The sequence below is a fragment of the Mercenaria mercenaria genome, chromosome 8, assembly GCF_021730395.1.
Source record: "Mercenaria mercenaria strain notata chromosome 8, MADL_Memer_1, whole genome shotgun sequence".
NCBI classification, from domain to species: Eukaryota; Metazoa; Mollusca; class Bivalvia; order Venerida; family Veneridae; genus Mercenaria; species Mercenaria mercenaria.
In genome coordinates, this window is record NC_069368.1 from 50,353,706 (window position 1) to 50,374,572 (window position 20,867).

Consider the following 20,867-nt stretch of genomic DNA (forward strand, 5'->3'; position numbering starts at 1 on the left):
CAAGGCAACCTGTGAATAAATTTATCAAATAGTTACAGTCTCTATCTTTCTAAAGTGAAAATATGATATTAAAACACCTGACACGTTAAATAATTCAAAATAATGTCTTAAAATTAGCTTCAAATAGGCGGTTCACTTTAATCATGGCCAAATATCTCAACAAGAGGACCATGATGGTCCTGAATCGCTCACCTCTTCCCACATGACCCAGTTGATAAACATTCAGACCAACTTTCATACAGATCCCATGAAAAATATGGCCTCTAGAGAGGTCACAACGTTTTTTCATTATTTGACCTACTGACCTACTTTTTGAAGGCACGTGACCCACTTTCGAATTTGACCTAGATATCATCAAGATGAACATTCTGACCAATTTTCATGAAGATCCATTCACAAATATGGCCTCTAGAGATGTCACAAGGTTTTTCTATTTTTAAACCTACTGACCTAGTTTTTGACCGCACATGACCCTGTTTCGAACTTGACCTAGATATCAATCAAGATGAACATTCAGACCAACTTTCATACAGATCCCATAAAAAATATGGCCTTTAGAGAGGTCACAAGGTTTTTCTATTATTTGACCTACTGACCTAGTTTTTGATGGCATGTGACCCTATTTTGAACTTGACCTAGATATCATCAAGATGAACATTCTGACCAATTTTCATGAAGATCCATTCACAAATATGGCCTCTAGAGATGTCACAAGGTTTTCTATTTTTAGACCTACTGTCCTAGTTTTTGATCGCACATGACCCTGTTTCGAACTTGACCTAGATATCATTAAGATGAACATTCAGACCAACTTTCATACAGATCCCATAAAAAATATGGCCTTTAGAGAGGTCAGAAGGATTTTCTATTATTTGACCTACTGACCTAGTTTTTGAAGGCACGTGACCCACTTTGAACTTGACCTAGATATCATCACGGTGAACATTCTGACCTATTTTCATGAAGATCTCATGAAATACATGGCCTCTAGAGCGGTCACAAGGTTTTTCTATTTTTAGACCTACTGACCTAGTTTTTGAAGGCACGTGACCCAGTTTCGAACTTAATCTAGATATCATCAAGATGAACATTCATGCCAACTTTCATACAAATCCCATGAAAAATATGGCCTTTAGAGCAGTCACAAGGTTTTTCTATTATTTGACCTACTGACCTAGTTTTTGATGGCATGTGACCCAGTTTCGAACTCGACCTAGATATCATCAAGGTGAACGTTCTGACCAATTTTCATGAAGATCTTGTGAAATATATGGCCTCTAGAGAGGTCACAAGGTTTTTCTATTTTTAGACCTACTGACCTAGTTTTTGATGGCAAGTGACCCAGTTTTGAACTTGACCTAGATATCATCAAGGTGAACATTCTGACCAATTTTCATGAAGATCTTGTGAAATATATGGCCTCTAGAGAGGTCACAAAGTTTTTTTTATTTTTAGACCTACTGACCTAGTTTTTGACAGCATGTGACCCAGTTTCGAACTTGACCTAGATATCATCAAGATGAACATTCTGACCAACTTTCATAAAGATCCCACAAAAAATGTGACCTCTAGAGATGTCACAAGGAAAAGTTTACGCACGGACGCACGCACGGACGACGGACGCTGTGTGATCACAAAAGCTCACCCTGTCACTATGTGACAGGTGAGCTAAAAATAAACACATGGACCTATTCATTTTATTTCACTATATTATAGGCCATATGTTTATTTACGACTTTGAGAAGTTTCATTAAAATCTACATTGTGGAAAAAGTTCTATTCGCGAAAATGTTATGAAAGTTGCTATTTTCCTATAGATTCCCATTATGAAAAATTGCGTGAGGTCCAAAATTTTCAAATCAGTCTAGCAAAAAATCAAGCACACGACCCTATCCTTTTTATTTGCTGAATTTTCTAGGTATATTTTGAAGTTTTGAAAAATCAGAGTTTAATCAAATCCCACATTGTAGAAAAAAAATTGATCCAAACGTGCAGAACTACCTTAAATACAAACAGATACAACATAGGTCACATAAGTGACCTATAACAGCTCCTAAGAAGATATACATATACCCCCCGTAAAAACTCGAATATATGATGCAGTTTTTTAACGATTTTTTTCCATCTTCTCAAAGGGGTGCGTCATATATACCAAGGTAGCGCTTCAAACATTTTTTCCCAGCTTGAAAACCCGAAAATATCAGCGAAAATCGGACAATTTTGTCAACTGTCACGTGTTTACATTTTGGGCCGTGCTTTTTTAACCTCCTCTTGAAGAGCGTTTTATTGGGTGGGTCTAAAAACACGTACGGAACGAAACCTCTGATGATATATGGTAAAGTTGATTTTATTTGTGAGTTTAAATTTTTTATATTTGTAAATTTAATTAATAAGTATTGTACATATCCAGAGCACCGGATAATGTGTCAGTTTAATAATTAGGTAAAATACAAAATTTCACAGTTCCGGGTTGTAGGTGTTTGATCATTAAAATCATTATCTTTCAAGGATGCTCAAATAAATTGCAATTAGAACAGACTGTTTGTTATTTCTTTATTTCCAGCAAATTATTACTGATCAATACATCGGCTCGTACATTGTTAAACAAACACGCTAATTTGCCACGATTTTCTCGTTTGATGTGCCCATAACTATGAGATGTTTGTTTGCACGTCAGTTAAAGTGTACTAAGGTGTTGACAGCTTGAGAAAGTTCTCAAATACTTTAGAAAGAATTTGTCTGTCAGATATTGTCACTGTTGTCTGTAACTGATTATGCAGCAATTGCGATTTTCACGAGAAATTGTTTTTACGCATGCCGCTACTGGTTGATTTCGACTTTGTAAACAACGTTTTCTGACTGATTTGTCTGTTAGATATTGTCACTGTTGTCTGTAACCGATTATGCAGCAATTGCGATTTTCACGAGAAATCGTTTTTACGCATGCCGCTAATGGCCGATTTCGACTTTGTTAACAACGTTTTCTGACTGATTTTTCGGTGCGTAATATATTCCAATGTAAGCATTTTTCCCAAGATTTTGATACAAGATCGGGGGTGCGTAATATACATGCTAGCGTAATATATTCGAGTTTTTACGGTATATAGTTATGTTTCTTGTAATACCAACACAATTAAAGATTATATGGAATCTTTCCACCTTTCAGTGGAGGAGGAAACTGCAAGTGCCCCTGCAGACATTATTTCAGGTATGGGAGACACAAGCAGAACTACCAACCTAATACCAGCCAGCTGATTTGCTTTCTCACATGAAGGTAAGTGTAGGGCTAAAACCTAGAGAGCTCAGAGGCAAGTCATTCAATATATTAACTAACTTTTAAAGCTATTTTTTCCATCCTGCCATGAAGGCACAAATATAATCTAGTGCCAACTTACCTGTGTACTGCCAGTAAAAGACACCAAGGGTATTCTTTCATCCTTAGCAATCAGACTCCTGTAAAACATATTTTAACTTCTACTGACATCAGTTTCATAAAATCATTTATTACAGATAAAACTTAGATTTACAAACATTTAGTACTTGTTTAATCAATTGTAATAAGCACTGGTTCATTTTATTTTAACATAAACATGTCAAATCAACACCTGTTCATCCCAATGTAACAAACATTTCAAATGTTGCATTCAACAGAAGCAAAGGCTGAATGATAAGAACTTTCCACTTAAGTTGCAACGACGAACAAACACTTCCAGGTGATCAATTTACAATCTTAACAAAAGTCGTCTTCAGGCATGCTGTAGAAGGGTAGTTAAAAATACACAAAACAGTGCTTTCCTTTCCTTATATCATTCCAATAGAACAGATTCAGGCATTATATTCTTCCCTAACACTTACCCTATATCAGCTCCACCACACACCATAGAACAGACTTGAGCATTATATTCTTCCCTAACACTTACCCTATATCAGCTCTACCACACACCATAAAACAGACTCAGGCATTATATTCTTCCCTAACACTTACCCTATATCAGCTCCACCACACACCATAGAACAGACTCAGGCATTATATTCTTCCCTAACACTTACCCTATATCAGCTCTACCACACACCATAAAACAGACTCAGGCATTATATTCTTCCCTAACACTAACCCTATATCAGCTCCACCACACACCATAGAACAGACTCAGGTATTATATTCTTCCCTAACACTTACCCTATATCAGCTCCACCACACACCATAGAACAGACTCAGGCATTATATTCTTCCCTAACACTTACCCTATATCAGCTCCACCACACACCTTAGAACAGACTCAGGCATTATATTCTTCCCTAACACTTACCTTATATCAGCTCCACCACACACCATAGAACAGACTCAGGCATTATATTCTTCCCTAACACTTACCCTATATCAGCTCCACCACACACCATAGAACAGACTCAGGCATTATATTCTTCCCTAACACTTACCTTATATCAGCTCCACCACACACCATAGAACAGACTCAGGCATTATATTCTTCCCTAACACTTACCCTATATCAGCTCCACCACACACCATAGAACAGACTCAGGCATTATATTCTTCCCTAACACTTACCCTATATCAGCTCCACCACACACCTTAGAACAGACTCAGGCATTATATTCTTCCATAACACTTACCCTATATCAGCTCCACCACACACCATAGAACAGACTCAGGCATTATATTCTTCCCTAACACTTACCCTATATCAGCTCCACCACACACCATAGAACAGACTTGAGAATTATATTCTTCCCTAACACTTACCCTATATCAGCTCCACCACACGCCATAGAACAAACTCAGGCATTATATTCTTCCCTAACACTTACCCTATATCAGCTCCACCACACACCATAGAACAGACTTGAGCATTATATTCTTCCCTAACACTTACCCTATATCAGCTCCACCACACACCATAGAACAGACTCAGGCATTATATTCTTCCCTAACACTTACCCTATATCAGCTCCACCACACACCATAGAACAGACTCAGGCATTATATTCTTCCCTAACACTTACCCTATATCAGCTCCACCACACACCATAGAACAGACTCAGGCATTATATTCTTCCCTAACACTTACCCTATATCAGCTCCACCACACACCATAGAACAGACTCAGGCATTATATTCTTCCCTAACACTTACCCTATATCAGCTCCACCACACACCATAGAACAGACTCAGGCATTATATTCTTCCCTAACACTTACCCTGTATCAGCTCTACCACACACCATAGAACAGACTCAGGCATTATATTCTTCCCTAACACTTACCCTGTATCAGCTCCACCACACACCATAGAACAGACTCAGGCATTACCGGTATATTCTTTCCCAACACTTATCCTGTATCAGCTTCACCACACACTAGAACAGACTTGAGCATTATATTCTTCCCTAACACTTACCCTATATCAGCTCCACCACACAACATAGAACAGACTCAGGTATTATATTCTTCCCTAACACTTACCCTGTATCAGCTCCACCACACACCTTAGAACAGACTTGAGCATTATATTCTTCCCTAACACTTACCCTATATCAGCTCCACCACAAACCATAGAACAGACAGACCCTGGCATACCATTCTTCTCCAACACTGAGGTCACTACTCTAAAAATACATGATATATTACTTTTTCGTATTCTAACATAATATCATACAGAACGTAAAACATGTATGAACAATTACAAATAATTCATCAAAATGTGAGCGTGACTTTTGAAAATTCTACTGAAATTTTTCAAACCCAGCCTGCCAGGCTACCTTGAAATAACTGGCAACAATTATCTCATATAATCATGCCCAGATGTCATTAACCTTAACTCTTTTTATAGTGTTTAAAATAACTTGCTAGCTGATTTTCATAATAACTATTTTCATTTTTGTGGGCTCAATTATATGCATAGACATGAATTATCTTGTAACAAGTGTAGAAGAAAAGTAAAAACTCACTTGGTTACAGCTATACTGGTTAGTGGAGTTGTTGGTGCACCTTTCCTGAAAAACACACATATACCTCAGTATTATATTGGTAATTCTATTTCAACTAAAAGCATATTGGTAGTTTCCACCATGCATTATTTTATTCTTTACCCCTCCATTTTATTTTAAAATATGTGTATTTTCTGCAATTAGTTTAAAACTATGTTGTCAGTATATACTAAGAATCACACTTGTATGGAAATCAAAACAAGGGTAGGCCCTGATTCTTACAACAAAGGACCATTACTCTGATTGTGCTCAAAAATTAAACAAACAAGAAGCTGCGTTCAATAAACGCTTGATGCCCCCCGGTGGCATCCTTGTCGATACAAAGCAACCTAAGTCCAAAACGAGGTCAAGGTCAAGATCAAACTGAGATCAGGTGATGTCTGAAGATGAGGAATGGTCACAGGTTACATCTGCATTAATATCAAGTCATTCTAGTAAGGGGTATTGATGCTAGATGAAATGGTCCCATTTGGTTAACGAAGAGATGGCCCATACAAAGCAACCTAAGTCCAAAACAAGGTCAAGGTCAAGGTGAAACTGAGGTCAGGTGATGTTTGAAGATGAGGAATGGTAACAGGTTACATCTGCATTAGTATCAAGTCATTATAGCAAAGGGTATTGATGCTAGAAGAAACGGTCCCATTTGGTTAACCTCGTACGGACGGATGAACAAACAGGACAATCTCTATATGCCTCCCGCATCAGTAGATGCCGAGGGCATAAAAATTCTAAAACCTAATTTCATATATTTCAATATCAGTTGTATCAGTGTCAATGGATAGACACTAACCACTCAAATATAGCCCCATTATACTTCGTATTTGGAGGTGCAATTACTGATAAGCAAATATCACCCTCTGCCATCTCTGTAACTTACCACAACATGGTGTTTCCACAGACAAGAGCTATAGCATTGTTCCAGCCATACACCGCTACTGGGAAGTTAAAAGCTGTTGTTGAATATAAGAAAAATAATCTGTTCTGAGAAACATCACCCTCTAAAAATGCCCCCATGAAAACAGCTGTTTAGCAGTTACGCGTAGGTAGACATTTTTCGCAAAGAATAAAACTTATTCCAAGAAATTTACAATGAAAATGGTCTAGATCTATTCTCAATACTATAAGCAATAAACATAAGCCAAAAATTTAACTGTCACCTCCTCATGTCACTCATTATACCAGATTTCATCCATAGCATGGAACTACATTTTGGACTACTTCACATGTAACACTGAGTAGTCACTTCCGGTTTGGTGTAATCCGTCCAAAACAAAAAACATTCATATACAGTTTTAGTAACTTTATTAAACTCTTTATGTAAGGATTCAATATTACTTTAAACAAGAGCACCGCCTTGCGGGTGCTGACGCTCATCTGATTTTTTTTGTGTAATAGAAATATTGTCCTACCCATGATTTTCTAAGTCTAAAAAGGGCCATCATTCTTGCAAAAAGCAGGATAGAGTTATGTTTCTTGATGTACAGTGTCCACTTATGATGGTGAAAAACTGTTGCAAGTTTTAAAGCAACAGCTTTGATAGTTTATGAGAAAAGTTGACTTAAACATAATACTCAACCAAGAAAATGATTTTCTAAGTCCAAAAGGGGCAATAATTATTGCAAAAAGCAGGATGGAGTTATGATGCTTGCTGTACAGGGTCAGCTTATGATGGTGGACAAGTGTTGCAAGTTTCAAAGCAATAGCTTTGATAGTTTAAGAGAAAAAGTTGACCTAAACATAAAACTTAACCAAGAAATCTGATATTTTCTAAGTCCAAAAGGGGCCATAAATCTTGCAAAAAGCAGGACGGAGTTATGTTTCTTGCTATACAGGGTCAACTTATGATGGTGAACAAGTGTTGCAAGTTTTAAAGCAATAGCTTTGATAGTTTAGGATAAAAGCTGACCTAAACATAAAACTTAACCAAGAAAACTGATTTTCTAAGTCCAAAAGGGGCAATAAATCTTGCAAAAAGCAGGATGGAGTTATGTTTCTTGATGTACAGGGTCTGCTTATGATGGTGAACAAGTATTCCAAGTTTCAAAGCAATAGCTTTGATAGTTTAGGAGAAAAGTTGACCTAAACATAAAACTTAACCAAGAAATCTGATATTTTCTAAGTACAAAAGGGGCCATAAATCTTGCAAAAAGCAAGATGGAGTTATGTTTCTTGCTGTACAGGGTCAGCTTATGATGGTGAACAAGTGTTGCAAGTTTCAAAGCAATAGCTTTGATAGTTTAGGAGAAAAGCTGACCTAAACATAAAACTTAACCAGGCAACGCCGACGCAGACGCCGACGCCGACAACCGCTCAAGTGATGACAATAACTCATCATTTTTTTTCAAAAAATCAGATGAGCTAAAAATAAACTCCCATTAATAATGCCGAGTTATTAACTATCAACAGGAAATACTATTACCTCCCCTCCACATTCTACTTTCCCGCCGGCCTTCACAGCTTCTGCTACTGCATTGTTATACATCTGAACGGCCTGTTTACTGTGTAGTGGTCCATACAGTGTGTCAGCTGTATATAGAATAAATAAGTGTAAGTATTTAAACAATAATAAATGAAATGTTGTTTGCATGTTATCAGTTTTTATTTTGGGTCTGCCTTTTTTCAACAGTACTTCAATTATGTAATGATGGGCAGTTAACCTAACCGGTATTCCTGGATTCTGAACCAGAACAAACCTATTCTACCAAACTTACTGCCAACTTCCCCACATGAATCAGAAGTAGAGGATGAATGATTTTCAGACACAATGTCTTTTATCACATGGTTATGGAGAACATATGCCCCACCCAGGGATGGAACTGACGACACCCTGATCGTTAGATCTGCGCTCTCCCTACTGAGCTAAGCGAGATATGGATCTGGATCAAATTTTGATGTAATATGATAACTCTTGCATAAAATAAATATACTGGGCAAAGCTTACTGGAAGTATAAACTGACAGTACTTACGTTCTATGGGATCTCCTATTCTAAGCTGTGCGTAAGCCTTCACTAACCTAGAGACCACTTCATCATGTACAGATTCATGTAATATCTGAAATAATTTCAAATTTTCTGTAAGCTTTATTTCTGACATACATCAGTGATCATGTTGGGTACTGTTAATGCAAGTGAAACCTGGTACATACTGCTAGAAAAAATTCAAACAATGTATTTTGGAAATTTAATTGCTTTCTATCATGTAAGTCTATAATTACAGCTGGTAACAGCCAAAAGCACACAATTATAAATGCATTTGGCCACCAATCTTGTAATACGTTCCTACTTATATTATCATATAGTTTCCTACCTCACCTTTCTTTTACTTTTTTTTCTGTATTTTCAGGTACACCTGTGTCTACTTAACCTTAAGCCTGCTGGCAATAATATATACATACCAATCGCCTTGTGGTTGTACACCTCTGCCCAGCAGTACCTGCACATGCAAACACCGAGGCACGAACCACCATATCTATATCTGCATCATCATTTACTGAAATCAATCAGTTGATAAATTGAGTATATATTGCTGCACTTAACTGCAGTGTCAAAACTTCCACTTCCTGTTTATTAACATGAGCAATTTAACTTTCTTACATAAGGTCAAGACAAAATGTACCATTTGAAAATATGTCAACTTCTAAACTTTGCTTATGTTTGTTTCTATGTTTTTTTCTTCAATTTTTCAAATTCTAGCACATATTACTGTCTACTTAATTTGCTATCTTGGGTTTTCTATGTAGCTTACATTCTCCAGTAACTAACTTTTTCCAGTAACTAACATTCTCCAGTAACTAGCATTCTTCCTTAACTTACATTCATGAGTAACATTTCTAAACAGTGGAGAATGAATAATTCTGAATGTAAAAGTCACTTGTTAAATCTCTTAACATTCAAATTCAAATAAAGATCATAAAACTTTGCCTATTGGCCATTTAAGAGGTGTGCATGTTATGCATCAAATCCTGAGAAGAAACAGGTTTCAGGTAGTTACCTATAATAGCATTGTTACCACCCAATTCCAACAAGAACTTTCCAAACCTCTCCTGTACCATCATAGAAACTTTATGTCCAACCTATAGAAAACAATATACATGTATACAAAGAATCTTGATTTTCTGTTTTAATGGATATTAAACACATCTCATAAAGCAGTAAATTTATGCTGACAGGATTTTTTTTTTGCTTAAAATATGAAACCTTTACATTCAAACAGATTTGTTTTAAGTGGAAGCAGAGCCTATTAGATTGTCATATATGAGTGATCACCTAAATACCTTTGAATATTAAATCTCATGGGGAATGACAAGCTGTACATGCAAGATTTTCAGGACATAACGGGCAAGGGAAAAAAAAAGGGTAAATTACCTTCATTTTGTGGGGAATAGGGATGTTAGAGGCAAGATGAATCTGTCTGTATGAAAAGTAACAAAGTTTTGTTAGTCAATTTGCTGTGTTTAAAGACAAACAGATAAAACATAGGTCATATATATTTTATGTTTCTTGTAATACCAACACAATTAAAGATTACATGGAATCTTTCCACCTTTCAGTGGAGGAGGAAACTGCAAGTCATATTGAAGTGCCTCTGCAGACATTATTTCAGGTATGGAAGACACAAGCAGAACCACCAACCCAATACCAGCCAGCTGATTTGCTTTCTCACATGAAGATTAGACTTGGGCTAAAACCTGGAGAGCTCAGAAGCAAGTCATTCAATGTATTAACTAACTTTTAAAGCTATTTTTTCCATCCGGCCATGAAGGCACAAATATAATCTAGTGACAACTTACCTGTGTACTGCCAGTAAAAGACACCAAGGGTATTCTTTCATCTTTAGCAATCAGACTCCTGTAAAACATATTTTACCTTCTACTGACATCAGTTTCATAAAATCATTTATTACAGATAAAACTTAGATTTACAAACATTTAGTACTTGTTTAATCTATTGTAATAAGCACTGGTTCATTTTATTTTAACATAAACATATCAAATCAACACCTGTTCATCCCAATTTAACAAACATTTCAAACGTTGCATTCAATAGAAGCAAAGGCTGAATGATAAGAACTTTCCACGTAAGTTGCAACAAGAACAAATGCCTCCAGGTGATCAATTTACAATCTTAACAAAAGTCGTCTTCAGGCATGCTGTAGAAGGGTTGTTAAAAATACACAAAACAGTGCTTTCCTTTCTTTATATCATCACAATAGAACAGACTCGGGCATTATATTCTTCCCTAACACTTACCCTATATCAGCTCCACCACACACCATAGAACAGACAGACCCTGGCATACCATTCTTCTCTAACACTGAGGTCACTACTCTGAAAATACATGATCTATTACTTTTTCGAATACTAACATAATATCATACAGAATGTAAAACATGTAAGAACAGTTACAAATAATTATTTAAAATGTGAGCGCGACTTTTGAAAATTCTACTGAATTTTTTCAAAGCCAGCCTGCTAGCCTACCTTGAAATAACTGGCAACAATTATCTAATATAATCATGCCCAGATGTCATTAACCTTAACTCTTTTTATAGTGTTTAAAATAACTTGCTAGCCAGTTTTCATAACTATTTTCATTTTTGTGGGCTGAATTATATTCACAGACATGAATTATCTTGTAACAAGTGTAGAAGTAAAGTAAAAACTCACTTGGTTACAGCTATACTGGTTAGTGGAGTTGTTGGTGCACCTTTCCTGAAAAACAAACATATACCACAGTATTATATTGGTAATTCTACTTCAAATAAAAGCATATTGGTAGTTTCCACCATGCATTATTTAATTCTTTATCCCTCCATTTAATTTTAAAATATGTGTATTTTCTGCAATTAGTTTAAAACTATGTTGTCAGTATAAACTAAGAATCACACTTGTGTGGAAATCAAAACAAGGATAGGCCCTGATTCTGTTGTGCTCAAAAATTAAACAAACAAGAGCTGTCTCCATAGGATGACACATGCCCCCGATGGCACTTTGAATGAATAGTTATGGCCTATGTTAGAGTTTAGGACCTTTGACCTACGGACCTGGGTCTTGCACGTGACACGTCGTCTTACTGTGGTACACATTCATGCCCAATAATTTTAAAATCCATGCATAAATGACAAAGAAATGGACCGGACACGCCCATCAATGCACTATCATGAAATATGACCTTTAACGTCTAAGTGTGACCTTGACCTTTGAGCTACGGACCGGGTCTTGCGCGTGACACGTCATCTTACTGTGGTACACATTCATGCCAAGTTATTTGAAAATCCATCCATGGATGACAAAGATATGGACCGGACACGAATGCACTATCATGAAAAATGACCTTTAACGTCTAAGTGTGACCTTGACCTTTGAGCTACGGACCTGGGTCTTGCGCGCGACATGTCGTCTTACTGGGGTACACATTCATGCCAAGTTATTTGAAAATCCATCCATGGATGACAAAGATATGGACCGGACACGAAAATTGCGGACAGACTGACAGACGGTTCAAAAACTATATGCCTCCATTTTGGGGCATAAAAATTCCAAAACCTAATTTCATATATTTCAATATCAGTTGTATCAGTGTCAATGGATAGATACCAGCCACTCCAATATAGCCCTATTATACTCCATATTGGGAGGTGCAATTACTGATAAGCAAATATCCCCCTATGCCATCTCTGCCACTTACCACAACATGGTGTTTCCACAGACAAGAGCTATAGCATTGTTCCAGCCATACACTGCCACAGGGAAGTTAAAAGCTGTTATAACTCCTACCACACCAAGTGGATTCCACTGTTCTAACAAAGCATGACCTTTTCCTGACAAACAACCATGATATGATTTATAAAGATATGTTTTCCATGCTGTTCTGCAGTTTCAAGTCAAATATGCCAATAAGATCATACTGAAAATGTCTCAATATTTTATGTTTGAGGAATGCATTACTTCAGAGAATGAGCAGAATCCTTCCACAAACTAGCTCTTTTGATTTCATACATGAATGGATCTGGACAAGGCAAAGTTTCTGCAACACAAGTCAAAGCCAAGTAATTTCAGTCACGACTTTAACCACTGGGCTACTTTTACCACAAATATAAAAAATATTTATGTGAAGAAATAAATTTCATTATTACGTTAATGGACCCATAATGAATGTCGGTAATTTGCCTGTGATTACATATTCTCCGTACAGGGCTTTGGCATTCTTCGTCTGGTTGCTTGTACGAGCGTTAGCAGCCGTAAAATGTCGAAGAAGCATCGAGAGATTATGTTATCTCTCATAAATTGCTGATAGTCATTACGGGTCCATTACCTTAATTCTACATTATGTTCACACCAAAGTCCTACTCCTTTCTTCTTTTCATTTCCTGGCTGAATTTGCCATTTCTCAAAATATGTAGTATAAAACATGCGAACTGCAGACTTACTTTCTGACGGGAAGACATGGCCAGCAAACATTCTAGACAAGCCAACCGCATAATCACAGATATCTATATACTCCTGTACCTCACCAATGCCCTCCGCAAGTATCTTCCCATTCTCTAGTGACTCCTATAGATGTATAGATAAAATGACAAACATTTTTAACATCTGAAAACAATATAACATCTATAAGTCTGTCCAATACTGTCTATGTAATAAGATTTGTTACATTGAAAATGGCTATTTAGACACCATGAAAAGTTCTTAAAAGAACTATGTTTGAAATTTAAGCTTGAAATCCATTTTTTCTACATACAAAGTTTTATCTATGCTAAGAATACAGACATGAAGACTTTGTGACCATGACCAATTATTTGACAAACCTGGTCATAATCTAACATAAATGGAAAACTGTATCAGTTATTATCTTGTATCATATTACAAAATATATAAATTAAGACAATGCTGGATACCACTTCCTCTGCAAGGTCACAACAGACATTTTTGTGACATTATTATCAATTTATATGACATGTGTTAACAATAAAAGCAGTCTGAAAGCAACAAAGAGCTCAATATAAATGCTTCAACAGTTTTACAGCACCATAGAGTGTACAGTAAAACTATGTTTATAAGGAAATTGGGGGGGGGGGGGGGGGGGAGGGTGTGCACAAAAGTGTTTGCTAAAAATATATCCGAGTTATGTCATATCTATATTTTGTTCATTAATAAATGATTTCTTATTATTTTGTCACTGATTTTATTCTAATATTTTATTCGAATTCATTATTTCAGTATTGGTAATACCCGAAAACAGGAAGTTTATGTTTTGTTCAGTTAATTTTTCACCTCCCTGTAAAGAGTATATCAAGGGAACTAACTGCTTTGATAATTTTGGACTTTGTATTTAGATCACTTGTCATAAAACTAATTGATTAGTTACAAGTATGTGCTTCCACGTTTCAGCACTTAAGCTAATGTTTGAAGTTAAAATATATGCTAATTGTAAATGCGCTGTCAGGTACTCTGTCTCACAATGTGAATGAGATGCGATGACATATTTTTCACAGCTACCATAGCATGTTACAGATAAAGGCGTTGAAATAAAAGATTTAATTTTTCAAAATATATATGAAATGATCATAAACTATATATAACGATGAATTTTTAAATCTGCATACTTTAGTGTGTTACAAATGGCAGTGAATCTTGAAACTATGTGTACAAAGTTCTTTATAAAAGAGTGGAATGCCTGCTGCGACAAAGAAATGTGTTCCTTTAACCTTATAACCGTTTTTTGCTGTAACCCATTTTGTTATATATATGTGTTTTCATATAAATTATATAGGGGAAAAATTAGCCCAGAAAAAAAGTTCCTTATGACCAAGATTTCCTTATAACCGAGTTCACTATCAGAGAGTCTTACTACAACATACATACTGCAGCAGTTTTACAGCACCACACTTGCACTGAACTCTTAAACTGATACAATGGAGGTCTCAAGATACTGATCAAAAATGCACTCAAGATTTGAAAAGTTGATGAGTAGAATTTCATGCCATTTAAACATAAGATACTCACCATTTTGCCTAGTAATTCTTTCTTCTCTCTGAGAGCTTCCCCAATCTGTCGAACAATCTCTCCTCTCTGTGGGGCTGGCACCTTTACAATGTAATATTTAAATATAGGTTACTTTATGTAATGACAAAAGTTAGTATTACTTAGAACAGGAGTACGGTTTGACATAGATATTGTCAAAGCTTTAGAATTTGTACCCCTAATGTGAGTTCAGCACAGATTGTAAGCATTTACCAGACTGAACAAGAGCTGTCTCCGTAGGATGACACATGCCCCCGATGGCACTTTGAATGAATAGTTATGGCCGATGTTAGAGTTTAGGACCTTTGACCTACGGAGCTGGGTCTTGCGCGTGACACATCGTGTTACTGTGTCACACATTCATGCATAGTTATTTTAAAATCCATGCATGAATGACAAAGATATGGACCGGACATGCCCATCAATGCACTATCCTTTAACGTCTAAGTGTGACCTTGACCTTTGAGCTACGGACCTGGGTCTTGCGCACTGCACGTCGTCTTACGGTGGTACACATTCATGCCAAGTTATTTGAAAATCCATCCATCGATGACAAAGATATGGACCGGACACGCCCATCAATGCACTATCCTTTAACGTCTAAGTGTGACCTTGACCTTTGAGCTACGGACCTGGGTCTTGCGCACTGCACGTCGTCTTACGGTGGTACACATTCATGCCAAGTTATTTGAAAATCCATCCATCGATGACAAAGATATGGACCGGACACGCCCATCAATGCACTATCCTTTAACGTCTAAGTGTGACCTTGACCTTTGAGCTACGGACCTGGGTCTTGCACACTGCACGTCGTCTTATTGTGGTACAAATTCATGCCAAGTTATTTGAAAATCCATCCATCGATGACAAAGATATGGACCGGACACGAAAATTGCGGACAGACCGACAGACTGACAGACGGTTCAAAAACTATATGCCTCCCTTTTGGGCATAAAAATAATTTCCTTCAATATTTGGATTATTATTCATTTAAAATAATTCTCATATTATTCAGGCTGATATTTTTTTAACCAGACGTGCAGGATACATTCAGATACATTTCCCGAACATTGATTTAACAGTTGTTTTCCACCCAGGTAAGTTCTTGACAAAAGTAAAGAATCAATACATCACTAGCACCACGTTATCACTGGTACATATATCTAGGCCAAATTTTTATTTATCAAGTGCATAGTGTGTATTATGGTACCAACAACTATATTAAACAACCAGATATACATTCCTTTATACAAAGACAATACTTTTTTGCTATCCTTCCAATCAGTAACAGAGTCCCAGCATCTTATAATTTATACAAGTAGTTGGTCGACTGATTCCTGGCTTTGTGGCAAGTACATCATATCAATAACTACTTTATACAGTTTCATCTTTCATTGCAGAACACTGTTGATATATCATCCAAGAAAACAGCTACTCGAACAAACACTGAACACTCATCACTTTAACCCTTACCCTGCTAAATTTCTATAATGAACTTGTCCATCTTTCAATTTGGACAGTACCATTAACTGCTAAAAGGGGTGCTTACCAAAAAGATACTGACTGAATGGCAAACAGTGCAGATCATGACCAGACTGCACAGATGTGCAGGCTGATCTTGGTATGCACTGGTTGCAAAGGCAGAATCAATCCTGTCCAGCATGATAAGGGTCCATTTCTGCACTGTAACGTACACAGAAAGAGAAGTTTCAATCACATGTTCCGTACTGATAAGGAACCTAAAACTGTAGTTCCTTGGATCAAACTCACCTCTGCCCAGGTCTGCCACGCCTCTCTAGCTGCTTTAACTGCTCTCTCATAATCTTTAGAATTACCCTGAAAAATCAATCATTTCATTTACAGCTACCTTGCTTCACAATCTTGATATTTCTCTGCCAGTTTTTAATCAATTTCTGCTTTATACAAGGGGCCTGCGTGGCTGAGTGGTCAGGTGGCTGACTTGGAATCACTTGCCCCTCATTGTTTTGGGTTTGAGACCTTACTTGGGATGTAGAACTTTCTGACATCAAGAAGCCATCCAGCTGGTTTATGGAAGGTAGTTCCACCCATGTGCCAAGTCGCAAGTGAGCTGGAAAGTGACCATAAGACCTTTGTGTCAGTGTGATGCTAAATCAAATATGAATTTTAAACTTTTGCCGAGGTGCAGACGGCCATGTTACTTAAAATAGTAACAGGTTGGTTTTTCCTACAATTTGTATAATGACTTCATTAGCGAAAGCTAGAATTTTCTTATGACCATTAAAAATTCCTTGCAAAATTTGGGATTTTTTTTACTGGGAATTTTTGACTTCAAAGTGGGAAAAATGGAGCCTTATTGGCATTGGGAATATGGCCATAGAAAAAGCCCAGATGTCTTGGTCAGTATTGTTCTACAGAAACTGTTCCTTTGACCAAAATGACAGGTTCTGCTTACTAAATTCTGCAAGAGTGCTGATGAAAAGAAAAGGTTATGCTAAATTTCAACAAACTTTGGATGACTCTTAAACTCTCAAAACTTCAAAAGAAAATGGAACTATTCTCCTGAACAATTATGTATGAAGTCTAGCACAATAGTTGATACACTTACAGAACTAGTGTATTAATCCTTTTCTTGACCACATACTTTTATAACAAAACTAAATCTTACCTGAGTAACTTTAGCGATTGGCTCATTTGTTGTTGGTGAATATGAGGTTACCTCCTGAAATAACATTACAGAAACGTGTATCAAGGCTTCAAACATAAACATGGCAGACATGTATCAAGGCTTCAAACATAAATATGGCAAACATGTATCAAGGCTTCAAACATAAATATGGCAGACATGTATCAAGGCTTCAAACATAAATATGGCAGACATGACATAAATATGGCAAACATGTATCAAGGCTTCAAACATAAATATGGCAGACATGTATCAAGGCTTCAAACATAAATATGGCAGACATGACATAAATATGGCAGACATGTATCAAGGCTTCAAACATAAATGTGACAAACATGTATCGAGGCTTCAAACATAAATATGGCAGACAGGTATCAAGGCTTCAAACATAAATATGGCAGACATGTATCAAGGCTTCAAACATGAATGTGGCAGATGTGTATCAAGGCTTCAAACATAAATGTGGCAAACATGTATCAAGGCTTCAAACATAAATATAGCAAACATGTATCAAGGCTTCAAACATAAATATGGCAGACAAGGCACATTCAGTACGTATCATTATTGGGACATTTCTTTCTACTTTTTTTCAAAAACAACCTAAACTGAATAATCAGTGAATATTCTAATTGATTACCACTAAATATGCTTTTTCTATTCATTTAATTTTAATTAAACGTTCAAATCCCTATCACTGGGCACTGTTTCAAGCCAAGTCTGTGGTAGTTTTAGCAAAAAGTTGTTTGCAGATAACAGTTACTTATATCCTACTCTATTATGCTGTTTTTTGTAATTTCTAGCTATAGGAATATCCAAATTAATTTTATTGCTTTGACTCATGGCAGTGTCAAATGGCAGCCAAAGCAATCAAAGACTCATGATCCCAATTGCCAAAATATTTATTTTACAGGCCCGGATCCAGAAAATTTTGATTTAGGGAGGGGGGCAGGCACCAGTTATGAATGAAGGCATCATTGAGGAGGCACATAGCACGTAATGGAGGGGCAGCCACTTGTGTTGGGAGGTGGTTGGGGCGGAGGGGTCCCCAGAGGATTTAAAAATATATATACATATGAAATGGGAGGGGGGTTGGTTTGGTGCAATTTTTAGTCTAAATTTTGAAGTGCAAGAGAGAGTCCCACTCCTGTTAGTGAGGTCAGGGAAGTCTCCCCCTGACATTCTTGAATACAGGTATAAAATGGGGTCCTTTGGTGCCTTTTGGGGTCTAAATTTTGAGGTACAGGTGGGATATCTCCCTTCTGTTATAGGGGTAAGGGAAATCTCCCCTAAAAATTTTTGTAATATATATATGAAATGGTGGCCTTTGGTGCACTTTTGGGTCTAAATTTTGAGGTGCAGGAGGGGATACCTCCCTCTAATTGAGTCCAACTTTGATGAGTATACGTCACTTCTCAGCTAGCTGGATTAGGGCCGGCCCTGGATCTGGGCCTGTGTTAACTATAACAGACAGATGGGTCACTGTTTGCGGAAATCATCCTTTTATTTCATTCTCTCTTTTTTACTTTGAAGTCTTCTTCCAATGCTTTTAAACTACTTTTATTCTTGCACATGACACGCACCTGCTAGTTTACCTGATATATGCACTAACTTTAAATAAAATTTGTATTGTATTGTATTGTACCTGAATACCGTAAGATAGCTAAGACAGATTTTGTGTGTGTGTGTTCGGGTTTAAGGTCTTTTTCAACAATTTTTTAGTCATATAAAGGACGTAGACAAGCTTACTGTCGCTGAGTGGCTGCTTTTTAACTTCTGACTTTTGCAGCCACCGCTACAGTTTGACCGTCACAATATAAAACAAACTGTATACGTCGGATTAGATCGACTAATAAAGGACGGTGTCTACTTGTAGCAGAAAGCACAATGTCCAACTTTATAGTGATAGATAGATTAGGTAAATTGATAGAAAATTTGTTATTTCTTTGTAAATTTCACAAGTATCTACAAAAATTCTACAACTCAACCTCAACTAACTTCCACCAATGAAAATGCAAAATAATGACACACCTTCAAAAACTGTGTGACCTTGACCTCATTGTTTACACTGCTGTCCTAACTTCAGTTTACCACAAGTGCATGATTAAGCAGATCTGATTCAATAAAAAGTGAAAATATTTCAGAATTATTCAATATCTAAAACATGTAAGTAACAATACTTGTATTCGTAAATGAGTTTTGCAAAAAATTTTATACCTCGCCGCTTCCAATCCATTCACCGCAATACACCCCCTTGTTCTGTGACTCAAGACCAAGTTCCTTCAACCAGGAATACTTGGGATTATCTATGAGATAAGAAGACATCCTGACAGTAGTTTTTAGCTGTAAAAAGGCACGTTTTGTGATGAAAAATTTGCTAACCGGTGTAACCCCGCATTTGATGATGGAAGCCATTTCCCACGGATTAGAGATTCGCCCAAATCCACCTAAAACTACTCGTATCCGTATTACCTTAATAAATAGAGGATATTACATGAGTGTCTTTTCATATTGAATTTATTAAACGAGTTGAATAAAATGATAAAATGCGAGGATCTGCCGAGAATTTTATCAATTTTATTCAACGAGTTTAATAAATTCAATGTGGAAAGTCACAAATGTAATTTTCTTTTTATCGCATGTTAGCGTTTCCTGTCGAAACATCAAAAATTCTATTTTCTTTTACTATATAAACAAGTCAATTTGACCAACGTTTCCTGTACTATAAACGACGTCGACGTCAAAGCTTTATTACACTAGTGTATTATCGTTTTTATTTAATGGCTTTATTACACTCCCACGACGTCAAACATGTGATAAACACATTTTATACATTCTGGCATAACTTTAAACCTGTTCTGTAGCTGTGACCATTTGTTTTTGTTGTTTGTTTGTACTTTTTTTTTGAGAATTTGTGTCATTTCTGTGTGTATTCTTTGACAATTAATTTTAGTACTTTGAAATATGTTGATAAGATGTAGTTTTTCCTCTACTAGTTTATATTAATGTAATTGTTTTTTGAAGAGATTCATTCCATTTTTTACATTTGATGAGAAAAAATTGCATATTTGGGAAAATGTCATTGACCAATCAAATTGTAGCATTTTTGGTGCTTCTCTATAAATCTTGGATATTTAGAGCCAATTTCAGGAACTTAGGACTTTACTTTTATCA

At 36.5% G+C, this 20,867-nt stretch overlaps 1 protein-coding gene across 1 annotated transcript in view; it reads right to left on the reverse strand.

The window, feature by feature from the left end:
* LOC123566373 (alpha-aminoadipic semialdehyde dehydrogenase-like) overlaps window positions 1–20,125 on the reverse strand; it is a 28,507-nt gene extending 8,382 nt beyond the window's left edge. The window contains exons 1-13 of the mRNA XM_045360380.2: window positions 19,911–20,125; window positions 17,679–17,732; window positions 16,802–16,867; window positions 15,014–15,094; window positions 13,438–13,561; window positions 12,696–12,828; window positions 11,675–11,719; window positions 11,258–11,335; window positions 10,799–10,856; window positions 10,000–10,081; window positions 9,404–9,498; window positions 8,976–9,060; window positions 8,428–8,534 (exon numbers count right to left, since the gene is read on the reverse strand). Coding sequence (XP_045216315.1) covers window positions 8,428–8,534; window positions 8,976–9,060; window positions 9,404–9,498; window positions 10,000–10,081; window positions 10,799–10,856; window positions 11,258–11,335; window positions 11,675–11,719; window positions 12,696–12,828; window positions 13,438–13,561; window positions 15,014–15,094; window positions 16,802–16,867; window positions 17,679–17,732; window positions 19,911–20,108 — 1,206 coding nt within the window. The 5' untranslated portion in view covers window positions 20,109–20,125. The remainder of the gene's footprint in view (window positions 1–8,427; window positions 8,535–8,975; window positions 9,061–9,403; window positions 9,499–9,999; window positions 10,082–10,798; window positions 10,857–11,257; window positions 11,336–11,674; window positions 11,720–12,695; window positions 12,829–13,437; window positions 13,562–15,013; window positions 15,095–16,801; window positions 16,868–17,678; window positions 17,733–19,910) is intronic.
* Between the last annotated feature and the right edge of the window lie 742 nt (window positions 20,126–20,867).